We start from the raw sequence: 13,991 nt of genomic DNA on the forward strand, positions 1-13,991 counted from the left end.
TGTGTGTGTGAGTGTGTGTCTATATCAGGGAATTTAGACTGTGAGCTCCAGTGGGGCAGGGATAGATGTGAATGAGTTCTCTGTACAGCTCTGCGGAATCAGTGGCGCTATATAAATAAATGGTGGTGATGATGATGATAGGAGTGGCTTTCAGCTTTAGTAGAGCCTTCTTAACCAGGGTTTGATTTGTTACCTGTATTCATTTCTCTCCAGTTTAACCATAAAATAGTTCAATGGTTCTTAAAGGTTTTATTTACATATTATTGATTTGTGAGGTTTTTTTTTCTTGTTGTGAATGTAATATGTGTATTTTCAAAGCATTTCATTATATTCTGCCCTGTGCTAGTCACAAGCAATGTTATTCAAACAACTAATAATCACTTGCTAAACACTGTCAGAATTAAAATACAAAAATGAGATATGGAAAAACAACCAGAATATCTACTGAGTTGCCTTAATCTACACTTAAGATTAATAGAACATTAGACTTTTCACATTTATTTTCCAAAGGTTAGTGAATATCTGTTCACATAGGCTAATCGGGTAATAGGGATATAAATAAAAATTATTTTATTGTTCTCATTTGTTGGTTCTGTTAAATTATTCCTCCCTGTTGTTTTGACCCTGTGGTGCCGGTGAGCTTCGTCTGGGTGGAAGTTGCTACAGCACCAGTCACACACTCGTGAGAACCTCCACAGCCCCCAACCCCTCTCAGCAACAGGAAGTCTTGCGATTCGCTGCCTGTCACTCTCCAACAGTGGGACTGCACCCTGGCAACCACGGAAGCAGATAACAGGGGGTCCTCATCACCACCCCACACTGCACATCTTCAATTACCATTCCCCCGGAACTGGGTGCCCACAAAAAAGAAAGTGATTCTTCCTGGCAGACCTGCGCCTATTTTTGTGGAGAGGCCTGGGGCTGCAGCCCTTCAGGCCATGGTTTCAGTGCAGAGAGGTTAACTTGGATCTTAAGTTGAAGTGTTCATTTGTGTTGATTATATAATGTTGTAATAACCTGTGCGGAACATGTTCTAAATTAACCCGTCTTCTTGTCAATCTGGCATGACAGGATAATTTAATTAAGAGTGCAGTGCACCTCTGTATATCATTAAAAATGTACTTATCCGGGAAGCAGATATTGGTATGACTCTCTCCCTCCAGCAGTGGGAAAAGATCTACATTTTCTCACACCGCATGTCTAGATGCATCAATCACACCGAAATGCATGTTAAGCTCCTCAATCGGCTCTATCTCACCCCGGATCGCCTTCATAAGATATGGCCAAGTCAGTCTAAATTCTGCTGGCGTCAATGTGGTCAGATAGCAGATGTTTATCATGTCTTTTTGACATGCCCGGTGATCCAGGCGTTCTGGGGCGAGGTATCCGCTTTGATTTTGGAGGTCCTGTGAGTTTCTGTCACTCTTGACCCGAAGGTAGCCCTCCTACATATATATCAGCCTGTGATCCCTAGCTATAAGCGCTATGTATTAGGACACATACCAATAGCCGTTAGAGCAGCAATAGCTCAGAACTGGAAGTCCCCTGCTCCCCCCAGCATCACTAAGATTGTGTCTAAGATCCAGTATAGTTTTGAAATGGAAACAACGGATGTGCCCTATACGTCATCCGCCTCCAATCCAATTTTCAAATGGTTTAGCTGGCACGAATGTTACAGTGGGCTCCGGTAGAGCACGAGTAGCTTCAAATACTTCACCCTCTTCCTCCCCAGCAGCCCTCATAGAGGAACCCCAGCCTAACGAATAGGCTCTGCCTGTGTGTTATTTGAGCTACCTAGGTATTAATATGTCCCCATCTGGTGTACTATGAAGAAGACCAATGTGTATATTTTATTTCTGCTTAAAGTAACGTGCATGTTATAAGATCGCTGTTTCAATTGAGTGACTCCCCCCCTGCGTGGGGGTTCCCCCCCCTTTTTTACCCTTTTGTTTGTTCCTTCAACTGTGCTGGTCACCCTTTCTTTTTTCTGTACCCCATTTAATTTTGAAAAACTCAATAAAAATTTATTGAAGTAAAAAAAATGTACTTATCCTTTTATATTGTGTGGAAATGTATAGCCTTATGAGACAGTATGTCATGTTTGGGTTTTGCAACTGCCTGGAGACAGGTAATCTCATGTTAATTAGAACTTTTCATCACTGAGTGACCAAAACGTCTATTGAGCCTGAAAGACAGGAGTAGGTAATTCTACTTGCTGGTAGACTCCCTATGCAAGTGATCACAGATGAATGTGAATTTTGCAAGTTAAATTGCATTCAGAGCAAGATTAGAGAAATGTTATATCCTGATGGCAAAAATTCAGTAGGGAAACCTCAGACGTAGTGGTGCCGCTCACAAAGATGTAAAAAGGTGTTAAACCCCCTCCAGGCTTATTTACGGACAGGCTGCATGAAGCACCTTGATTGGTTAGAGGGGCAGGAGGCTGGATTACCTCCTGCCAGGGTATCTGTAAATCTGTATAAAAAGTGTACGGTTTGACCATTATTATTATTCCAGATGTAGCTCTTAAAAGATTGCTAGTACCACAAACTGGCGTTTAACTGTCCTGTATAGGAGCTACTTGAGCTAATAAAATATCATTGCTTCAAGATCCTGCTTTGATGACTACTTAACTGCTGTAATTCCTGTGGCCTGCAGATTAGATCAAATCTAATCTGCTATCTGGCTGTTCTGAGGTTGGAACCCAGCGTCTAGTACCAACGCTCTGCCCACTACCCTGCAGCGCTGGCCAGTGTAATATGCCAGGGGAAGCATCCACAGCAACCCTGATCTGTAGGCAATAGGTCAGGGGTACCAGCGCAGGTGTACCAGCAAGGGGGGTACCCTAGCAGCGAGAGTTACCCAGAAGTATGCGGTTCTAGGCGTGGCTAAGGAGCCTAGTGATGGCAGCATCAAAGTCCCCTCCACTGCAGTTAGAGGGGCGTAATTTGGGATACAGAAAGGGGACGGTGGCAAGGCAAGCCCAGTCGTTCCCCAACAACACAACAGACAGGGTGGCATAGGAGGTCTCTCCTGTCCCAGTATATCATTGCAAATATACCGATTTTTGTATTGGAAATGTATTCGTTTCTGAGACAGTGTTATGTTGGAAGGAATTTGTTTTTGTAACTTTTCTAAATTAAATTCTGTGCTAATTAGATATTTTCATCTGAGTAACCAACACATCCTTTTAATTTAAATACACAGGAGGGATTGTTAGCCTTTCATTTTGTGTCTTAGAGGGAATCTGGATAATGTAAACGCAAGTAATTTTGGAAATCACAGCTTGAAGTGAATTTTAAGTTTAAATTGCATTAAATCAAAGTTTAAAGAATGTATTACATCCTGATGCTAAACATTAATTATAATACCTCAGACTTTATGGTGACAGGTAAGCAAGGTGGCTGGATTACCCCCTGCCAATTGTCACAAACAGTATATAAGAGCTGTATTTTATTTTTCAACTGTAGTATACCATCTGAACTTTTGGAAGATCACTAGTAACTCTAACTAGTGTGCGCAGGTATTGTCAGTACCCTTGAGCAATAAGCATCACTGCTTGAAGATTCTGCCTGACGCTTATGCCTGCTATATCCTGTGATCAACAAATAAGAGCTTACACTCTAATTTGTTCCCTGGCTGTACTGCATTGAACCCAGCATATTTGCGTCAATGCTCTGCCTTTCACCCAGTAGTCCTAATCCATAGTAGGCAGTCAGGAGGTACCAGTCAAACCACAGCAAAGACCAAATATACCAGCTACCCAGAAGTAAGCGGTTCTAGGTGCCATGAAGGAGCCTAGTGGTGGCAGCAAGATTCTCCTACAACTATTATGCAATTAACATTCGCAGTCGGCGAGTGTATGGTGGCAAAGTGACACCAGTAGTAGTGGGGTGGTCAGTAAAAGTCGGTTACTGAGGGTGAGAGAAACCCAGTTGAATTGTGTAAAAACATCCCTTAATCATCTTCCCCCAACAGACCAGTTGGCAAAGTAAGCCCATCCAATCACACCGATAGATCCAAATTTTGGTGTTCCGTATAAAACAGAATCATGACTCTCGCACTCGTTGTGTTTCTTGCGCCAATATAGAATCTAAAAACGAGGCAAAACTTGATTTTCAAGGAAAATGTCAGATTGATATCTTTCATGTACGATACTGTGCAAAAGATTTAGGCAGGTGTGGGAAAAAATGCTGCAAAGTAAGAATGCTTTAAAAAGTTTAAGTTTATTTTTATCAATTAACAAAATGCTAAGTGAATGAACAGAATAGAAATCTAAATCAAATCAATATTTAGTGTGACCACCCTTTGCCTTCAAAACCGCATCAATTCCTCTAGGTACACTTGCACAATGTCAGGGTTTTTGTAGGATTATAGTCAGGTGTATGAGTCACCAATCATACCAAACAGGTGCCAATGATCATCATTTTCATATGTAGGTTGAAACAGTCATTAACTATAAGAATGGTTGTGTTGGATGCTTAAAACTCTGCTGCAAATGTGAGGTTGTGGAAGACCGGTTGATGTCACAGGTCATACACAATGGCGAGACTGAGCACAGCAGTAAATCATAAGGTAGTTAAACTGCATCAGCAAGATCTCTCCCAGGCAAAGATTTTCAAGATGTGCTTTTCAAGCAGCTCAATAAAAACAGTCAACGTTGAGGACCATAGACGCAGTGGACGGCCAAGGAATCTTGGGAAAACATAGGAACTGGAGTGCAGAAAAATGGCAGCAGGTGCTCTGGACTGAGGAGTCATATTTTCAGATATTTGGCTGCGACACAGGAAGTTTGTTCGCTGAAGGGCTGGAGAGTGTCACAATGATGAGTGTCTGCAGGCAACAGTGAAGCATGGTGGAAGTTCCTTGCAAGTTTGGGACTGCATTTCAGCAAATGGAGTTAGGGATTTGGTCAGGATTAATGGTGTCCTCAATGCATGTACTTATCCATCATGCAATACCATCGGGGATGCGGTTGATTGGCTCCAACTTTATTCTGCAACAGGACAACAACCCCAAACATGCAGCCAATGTTATTAAGAACTGTTTTCAGCGTAAAGAAGATCAAGGAGTCCTGGAAGTGAAGACATGGTCCCCACAGAGCCTCTGATCTCTACATCGAGTCTGTCTGGGATTACATGAAGAGACAGAAGGATTTGAGCAAGCCTACATCCACAGAAGATCTGTGGTTAGTTCTCCAGATGTTTGGAACAACCTCCCTGCCGAGTTCCTTTTAAAACTGCGTGCAAGTGTACCTAGAAGAATTGATGCTGTTTCGAAGGCAAAGGGTGGTCACACCAAATATTGATATTATTTAATTGCTTTTCTGTTCATTCACTGCATTTTGTTAATTGATAAAAATAAACTATTGACACTTCTATTTTTGAAAGCATTATTACTTTGCAGCATTTTTTCCCACACTTCCTTGAATTTTATATTAAATTTAAATATATATATATATATATATATATATCCCTCCCTTTTGTTATCACCTCATCCCACCATTTGAGAAAAGAGTGTGTGGAGGAGGATGGCTGTGCTCTGAAAAATACTTTTAGACTGGAGACTACTGCGTTAGTTACTTCTGACAGACTAACACCCAATTGATTCGCAAAGTGTAGAGTAGTGGCCACTGGTTGTTGTATATAATATATAAGCACGCCTTTACTGTACATTGGGTAGCACATCTGCCTCTCAGCACTGGGGTCATGGATTCAATTCCGGGCCATGGCCTTATCTTTGTGGAGTTTGTATGTTCTCCCCGTGTTTTCCTCCGGTTACTCCGGTTTCCTCCCACACTCCAAAAATACATACTGGTAGGTTAATTGTCTGTTAAGAAATTGACCCTAGTCTGTGTGTGTGTGTGTGTGTGTGTTAGGGAATTTAGACTGTAAGCTCCAATGGGGCAGGGACTGATGTGAGTGAGTTCTCTGTACAGCGCTGCGGAATTGGTGGCGCTATATATATATAAATGGTGATGATGATGATTGCCTAAGTTAATCCACCCCTTCCCTCCTTGTTACGACCACCCATACGACCATAGGTAGTCATAAGTGTCATCTGTGTTCAATTGGTGTAAGGTCAGTTTCTGAGCATGCGTAGAGCTATTACACGCAAGATGCCGTACGCAGGTGGATGTATGTCTTACATGAATCAGGTCTCCTGTATGTAATGTCTACACCACTTTTAGTTTTTGTGTGTGTAATATGTCTTTTAAGAGGTATCTTTGAGCAATGAACATCATTATTCCTAAAGACCCTGCTCTGTCCCTGATTTATTTTATTATTCATCTTTTATCGCATTTTTGTGTTTAAATTTGCTGTTTAAAAAAAATTATAAATAATAAACCGGCTAGATGTTCAATTACAATAAAGCATGGAGGGTCCTCTCTTTTCTAATAGTTATGGGTCTAGTACAAATGATTAGGTGTGAGTAGGTTCTAAATCATCAGGACCACTGGAAACTTTTCAGTTAGATTTATAATTAAGCACCTCTACATTTAATTATTTTTTTGGCTTTATATGACGATGTATTTAAAAAAAAAAATGTACTTTACTTGTGTCTTGTGTTTTTTTTTGTTTTCAATATAGATTTTTCACCACTTTCTACAGTGCAGGACCCTCAAGATGTGGTTTCGCGAGTTACACAATACATATCCGGAGCAAACTGTGCTCATCAGCTGCCCATAGCAGAAGCTATGTTAACTTACAAACAAAAAAGGTATTGTGTGTGTGTGTGTGTGTGTGTGTGTGTGTGTGTGTGTCTTTTAAGAGTCAACAATATAATGAATAATACCAATTGCACATTCGTTGAAATACACACCCATTATTTTATATTTTTTTTGTAGTTTAAGATATAATGAACATGTGCATTCAGCCAAACACTTTTGGCAGTTTGTTAATAATCTCCATACCATAGCCAATAGTCTCCAGACACAATTGAAGACTCAATGGTTCATCTGACCAAATGTTTTGCATTAAATTTTGTTAATGTTTTTCTGAATTGCATCACAATTTTTTGTATTGGTTTTGTTTCATGTATATTTGTTTATGTGCTCTTTCGATATAAATTATACCCAAGAGACTTGGGTATAATTGTGTTGTCTGTGTAGCTCATACAAAAGAAAACAATTTCTGATTTGGAGGCCTCTTATGGTACACACTCATATTAAAAAGTATCTCTATTTTTTAATAATTGAAATAATCTTTCCAGATCCTTATTTTTCCTTAGTTGTGGAAAAATGTGGATTAAAATTTAATACACAAGTGAAAAGAGAGAAAATGTGACTTAAGGACATATGGTTACCCTTTTTATTATTCTTAAAATAGATTCAACACTCAGGATATAAGTTGATGTTGACTCTCAAGCATCAAAATTGTTAGAGAGATTTAGTATCTTGTCTTATCATTTATTATGAATCATGTTTATACCTTTCAAAAATTAAAAGTAAAATTGGGGCGTTTCGCCACTCTATGCAATCGTATATCCAGGGTTGGTCGGAGTGTTCTATTCATTCCTTTTTAGTTAAGCAGGTTTATTCTCTTTTCTTTGTTATATTACCATTTTCACATCTATCACATTCTTGAGAAAATATAATTCAGCATGCAACTGAGAACACTATCATGTCAGTGTCTTCTGCCTACGAGTCTTGTATTAAATGTATTAAAATTCTTGCTTTGTAGCTACAGTATTACTGTTTGATAGATCACATGTGGGTCTCTTTTAAGCAATCAGTGATTATCATAGCAGCATATTCTATCAGTCTGTGTATTGAATTGTCACATTTTCTCACTTTAAAATATCTTTGTTGTTGTCTAGCCCTAGTCTCTTTCAAGCAGTTTATATGCCCATTACATTTTCTTAAGGGAAAAGCAAAAAGTTTTAGTATGCTCATTTTCCTATGGTTGCTTTCAATTGCAGGAGAAAATGTATATATCTCTGGGGTTAATGTGACATGTATCTTCCATTCCATTTTTGCCTACATATGTTTTTCCTTCAGACTCCATGGCAACCATAACAATAGGAAGCTTTTCTTTCCAGGTCAGGTAAAGACAGGTGGTATATAAGGTATCTCCTCCTCTTCCCTTGTGCCTTTTCCTGTCTCTATAACATGTCTGGCATATAAGTGATTTGTTTTCTTCTATAGGTAGGAGCTTACCTTCTCTAAAGGTCCTAGCGTCGCACATTTGTTTGTTGCAAGGACAGGCATGGCTTCCCAGGCATACCATGCTGTTACTGTGAGGAGCGGGTCAGCTGCAGTATATTGAGTTTGGCACAGATTCCTTGTACTTTGGTAGTGTGCACGCACTGCATCAGTGCACAGAAATAGAGGACCATGCTATATGCAGGCACGTAGCTGCTGAAAAGCATCCCTGCAGCTGGGATACATTTTGTTCATGGTCACTGACTAAGTCCGCTTTTCCTGACAATGAATGGATCCTGAGTCAGAAACCAAACAGTAGAAGGACATCCGCAAAAGCTAAGCCCCTAAAATAGAATTACTATATTATATGTGCATTGCAATATTCGTATTTCAGGTGGTTAGTACTCTAGTAAGAGCTTGTTTAAAAGATGAACAACAGGATGCATAAGTCTTTAATTAATGGTGCTGAAATAGTCCTTTGCATAAAATACAATTAGTAGCCCAACAGAAAAAAATCATTCTCCTCAGAAGTATAAAGAAGCATTTGTTAGATTCATGTGCCATTCTAGTTTTTAAACAAAGCATGATGGTACTGGAGAGAGTAAGGTGGTTCATTTTGAGAATTTTGATCATGCACATTTTGCACTTTTATTTTTATGGATCCGGTTACTCAGTCTCATAGATTCTTTTTTTTAAATTTTTTTTTTTTTTTTTTTAATTAAAGCCAAAATTGGAGTTTTTTATTCTTTCTACTAATCAAGTTGTGAAGGAGCTGAAGGGGTATTTTGCTGCAAATACTTCAAAACGTAGATGCAAGTGTCCAAGAGAGAGCTTACAGACAATATATGTTGAAAGGCATAGAAATTATGCAGAAACGTGTTTTGTTGTTTTTTTTTTTTGTGAAGCATCTACTATCGGGTGGCTAGTAGGAGCATCTACTTGCAGTAGCTATTATCATTATAGTAGGTTTTTAAAGCACCACAGTGTTCCGCAGTGGCATACAATAGGGAAAACAGGACATTCATCAAACAGGGACATACAAGGTAGACAAAATAAATGCAGACATGAAAACAAAGGGTATGGAGGGCCCTGCTAATTAGCTCACATTCTAAATGGAAGAGGGCACAGCTGAAACAAGAGGAATCAGTGTGTTTCAGAGTGGAGATTGGGACAGTTGTAAGGTTGCATGAGTGTGAGTGGTATCGTCGGGGATACGTTAAAAAAGAGATGAGTTTTCAGAGAACGTCTAAAGATTTGAGTACTGGGAAAGCCTGATTGAGCATTGTAGGGAACTCCATAAGTGCGTAGCAACATGGAAGAAGTCTTGAAGGAGTGAGTGAGAGGTGGTTACCGAAAATGAGACAAGATACAGGTAAGTGAGATCTAAGAGTGTGGGAGGGGAGAGTATTTTAATATGGATTTGAGATGTATGAAGGAGTGGTGTTGAGGGCTTTGAAGGTAAAGGTGGTGAGTAATTTTAATTAGATTTTGGAGGACACAGGGAGCCAGTGTAGAGATTTGAAAAGTGATGCAGCAGATGTTGAGCTGTGAGTGGAAGCATTTAGGATGGATTGAAGTGGGGGGATACATGGGTGTCAGGAATGCCAGATAGCAGGAGTTTGCTGTAGTCAAGACGGGAGATGATGAGAATAGATACGTTTTTGTGGCATGGTGGATAAGGAAAAGTTTGTATTCTTGCAATGTTTTTCAGATACAGTCAATTGGACTGGGAGAGAGTCTGGATGTGAGGAATAAAGCAGAGGGCCGAGTCAAGTGTGACACCAAAGCAGCAAGCTTAGGAGACTTAGAAATTCTGGTGTTATTGACAGTGATGGAATTTGATGGGGGGTTGGCAATACTGGCAAGACAGGCTCTGTTTTGGTTATGTTGAGCTTTAGACAGCTGTGACTGGATGAGCTTACTTGGCCACCCAGTCTGTTGGTGGGGAAGAAGGATGAGGGGATGTTCTTCTTACAGTTTATCTTGGGTTCTTTCTCACTGTCAGTAACAGACTGTTACTGACCACTCCTACTGATAGCACCTTGTCACCAGAGACTCTACGCCTACTGCGACTGTCAGCTGCCCAATAGTTGTAGAAGAATCTCTCTGCCACCACTAGGCTCCTTCACAGCATCTTAAACCCCTTACTTCTGAGTAGCTGGTATTGCTGATGCATTGTCTCTTTGCTGTGGACTGGGTGGTACCTCCTAACCACTTACTATGGATCAGAACAGGCAGAGTGTTGATGTAGAGATGCTGGGTTCTTGGTAGAACAGCAGGGAATGATTTAGAGTGTAAGCTCTTACCCGTTAGTCACAGGATACAGCAGGCATCAGGCAGAATCTTCAAGCAGTGATGTTTATTGCTGAAGGGTCCTTTTTTATAAGGACATTTACACACTATTCAAAGGTACTATTGATCTTCCAGAAGTTAAGATGGTATACCACAATTGAAATACAAAATACAGCTCTTATGTTCTGTTTCTGATACATGATGGCAGGGCGTAACCCAGCCCCCTGATCCTAGCTGGCACCATAAAGTCTGAGCTATTAAAATCGGTTAGCATCAGGATGCAATATATTCTCTGAACTTGGATTTAATGTAATTAAATTGAAAAAACTTTACATCAATCTGTGATTTCCTAAATCACTTGCTAATTCATTATTCAAATAGGTTTCCTATCTCTCTAAGACACAGGCTGAAAGGCCAACGACCACCTCCTGTGCATTCAAGCCGAAAAGATGTGTTGGTCACTTACGTGAAAAGACTTCATGAGCATGGGATTTCCTTTCTTGCAAAAAGAAAGTTCCTCCAACATCTGCCTACTGTATCAGAAATCAATATATATACAATGCAAAAATCAGTACATTTGCAATGATATACATCGACACGCTGCGCCACTAATTTAAAATTAATTTATTCAACAAGTTATTTCTACGGGATCCAGCCACACTGAGCTCACAACTTTGAGGAGTTTCTTCTTAGCGAGATCTGTCAGGAGCTTCACTACAGTGCTAAAGTCAGGGACAAAACGCCTATAGTACCTTGCAGTCCCTAAGAATGGCAGTACCTGTCTTTGGATTGTGGGCCGGGGCCAGTCTTGGACTGCCTCTAGCTTAGCTGTTTCTGGTTTAACCCTACCTTTCACACAATGCCCCAGGTATTGTACCTCTGACATCCATATTTGACACTTGTCTGCTCAGATTGGCGAAAATTCACTGCGCAGGTCTGACAACACCTGCCCTACATGTTTCTAATGGTTTTCCCAGCACTTACTGAAAATTGCCAGAGCAAAGCCTTTACACACTTCCACGTGTAATCAACCACACGCTAGAAGGTGACTCGCAGGATCTTCATCCCAAATGGCATGGATTTAAACTTTAAGAGGGATGATGAACGCTTATTGTTTTTGAGCCTCTGGGGGGTCAGTGGTATCTGCCAATACCCTTCACTCAAGTCAAATGTTGAAATATTCTTTGCTCCAGCTAACTCATCTAACAGAGCGTCAGTGCGGGGAAGGGAATAGGCATCAGTCACCTCGTTCATCATGCGGTGTTCTACGCAAAATCACGTCTTGTCCATTTTGGCAGCCAATACAACTGAGGATTCCCAGGGATTGTGCAGGGATCACACCTAGCTAAAAGTTCTCCTGCTAAAGAGTGTATATACACTCCTTAGCCTCTGGTGAGACCTGATAAGCGGGTTGCTAAATTAGACTATACTCACCAGTGTCCACATGATGCATCACCAAGGAAGTTCAACCTTCCTAATCAAGTTGCAAAGGACTACTACACTACCTTAAGCTGCTCCCTCTTGTGGTTACTCAACTGCTCATCCAAGCCCACTTCCTCTACACCAACTTCACCTCTAGCATCCGCAAGGAGGTCAGGTAGTGGATCACTTCCTGGTTCCTCAGTCGGTGAGCATCAGTCCGCAGCTACAGACTCTACTGAGGTCAGCTGCCTCCTACTGTTCCTATCAAATGACACCATAGAGGTGATGTCAGTTAGTCGTTTTGAGAATGTGTACTGTCCAGCTCTGGCTGCTTGTTCTGACACGTGGGCATCAGAGCAGGGATCTTCTGCCCAACCTCAATTACTATGGTGTGCTTGCCATGATCGTAACAAGTTTTCTGCTTGGTCTGTGTTTCCGCTAGTTCAGCTTGTGCAAACCCCATGAGATTCTCTAACCGATCTGAGCTTGATCGCATACTCCACCACAGAGACATCCTGGGTGGGTAGTTCCCCTTCCTAAGACTCCTGAAACAGGTGAAAAGGCCTCTGAACTCTGCAACCATATCGCAATAAAAAAGGGGAGAAACCGATCGACTCCTGTGGCACCTCCCGATAAGGAAACAGGCGGTGTGACAGGTAGCGTTCTCAGCGCCCCCTCCCAAGATTACAAATGCCCATAGGATATACTTTAGAGTGCCGTTGAACTGCTTGCACAGTTTATTGGTCTGGGGATGGTAGGGGGTGTAACAGAGTTTCCGCACTTTGCCCAGAGAGACTGAACCAATTCACTCATTATCTGTGTCCCTTGATTGATCAGGATCTCAGTAGGGGACCCTAATCTACTAAATACTCCTAGCAGCACGTCCGTTACCTTTTGTATCTCTTCCCTGATCTACTGGGCACAAGCATGGGACCTACAATGATGAAAGCACTGTGACTGCGCTAAGTAAATTGTCAGTTCGCATTAATATAAAAAAAAGTTGCATTTCCTTTTACTATTATGCATAATAAATATTTATTAATAATAAAAACCCAATATAATAATAAATAAAAAAACACAGATATAATCGTATAATAAGCACTGTATAGTATGCAGTCAGTATATGATAATTAGGTACTGCGTTGAGAGATATACTAGATAATAAAATAATAAACACTGGATAGTATGTAATCCGTATATGGTATTCAGTTGCTGCTTTGAGGAGTTTTACAGTTCCTATTTGGTACTCCTTTAGCCAAGATTGTGCTATAGAGGCTATATTTGTACAGTTTATCTCCTGGAACCCAAGTGTTAGTGTGCGCATAAAGTTGCTGACAAGCGCTATTTAAATTTACAGAGTAATCGACTACTCACAGGTGTTTCCACGCCTAGATGTTACAGCATCCTGCACAGGGGACCTACAATGTCCACATCCATTCGCTGGAAAGGTTCCCCAACTATTGGCAAAGACCTGAGGGGAGCACGAGCACCGGGACACCCAAGCTGCTGACACATATCACAGAACTTACAGTAGGCCTGGAAGTCTTCCAACATTTCCGGCCAGAAAACGTTGCGTGCCAAAGCGCTGTGGGACCACCAGTTGAACTTGTCCCTGGTCTGGTCTATCCCCATCTACTTTCCTGGCTACACACTCCGAACCTCCCTCCCTAAAAGGCCGCTGTCAGCTTGGCGTCTCATGTCTTCCAGCGAGGGATCAGAGAGCTGAGCTGCCCTGAACTCTTTTCTGCGGCCCTCACTATCATCTAAGTCGGGACACTCTGCAGGGAGGTCTTTGTTGGGGTTACTAGGGTCAAAGGAGGTCACTGTGGTACTCACCGTCGAAGCTGGTATATTGTTAGGGGCAAGATGATCACCGGGCATCCTCACAAGATCAGATTGGCCGGAAACATCATTCTCTGTGCTGCTAGGGGACGTAGTCTTTCCAGAGGCAAAGAGCTGGCTGGTTACTGAAGATTTAACAGTTTGAGTCTCTTATCTAGATTGGCTGATTCTGTGGGTGCTGGTGATGGCTGTTGTCTACCGGCTTTGGTCTTCTCCTCTGGGCTGGGTTGTGTAGGCAGAGAATCTGAAGACTGTAGTCTGGCTGCTTGGCTCCGGGTGAGGGAGTTCAGAA

General features: G+C 41.3%; 1 protein-coding gene across 5 annotated transcripts in view; it reads left to right on the forward strand.

The window, feature by feature from the left end:
- PACS2 (phosphofurin acidic cluster sorting protein 2) overlaps positions 1-13,991 on the forward strand; it is a 410,192-nt gene that overhangs the window by 285,309 nt on the left and 110,892 nt on the right. For all 5 annotated transcript variants that reach the window (XM_075192154.1, XM_075192150.1, XM_075192151.1 and 2 more), the window contains one exon: positions 6,591-6,720. In XM_075192154.1, coding sequence (XP_075048255.1) covers positions 6,591-6,720 — 130 coding nt within the window. The remainder of the gene's footprint in view (positions 1-6,590; positions 6,721-13,991) is intronic.

Source organism: Mixophyes fleayi, chromosome 12 (assembly GCF_038048845.1).
Source record: "Mixophyes fleayi isolate aMixFle1 chromosome 12, aMixFle1.hap1, whole genome shotgun sequence".
In the NCBI taxonomy this organism is placed as follows: Eukaryota; Metazoa; Chordata; class Amphibia; order Anura; family Limnodynastidae; genus Mixophyes; species Mixophyes fleayi.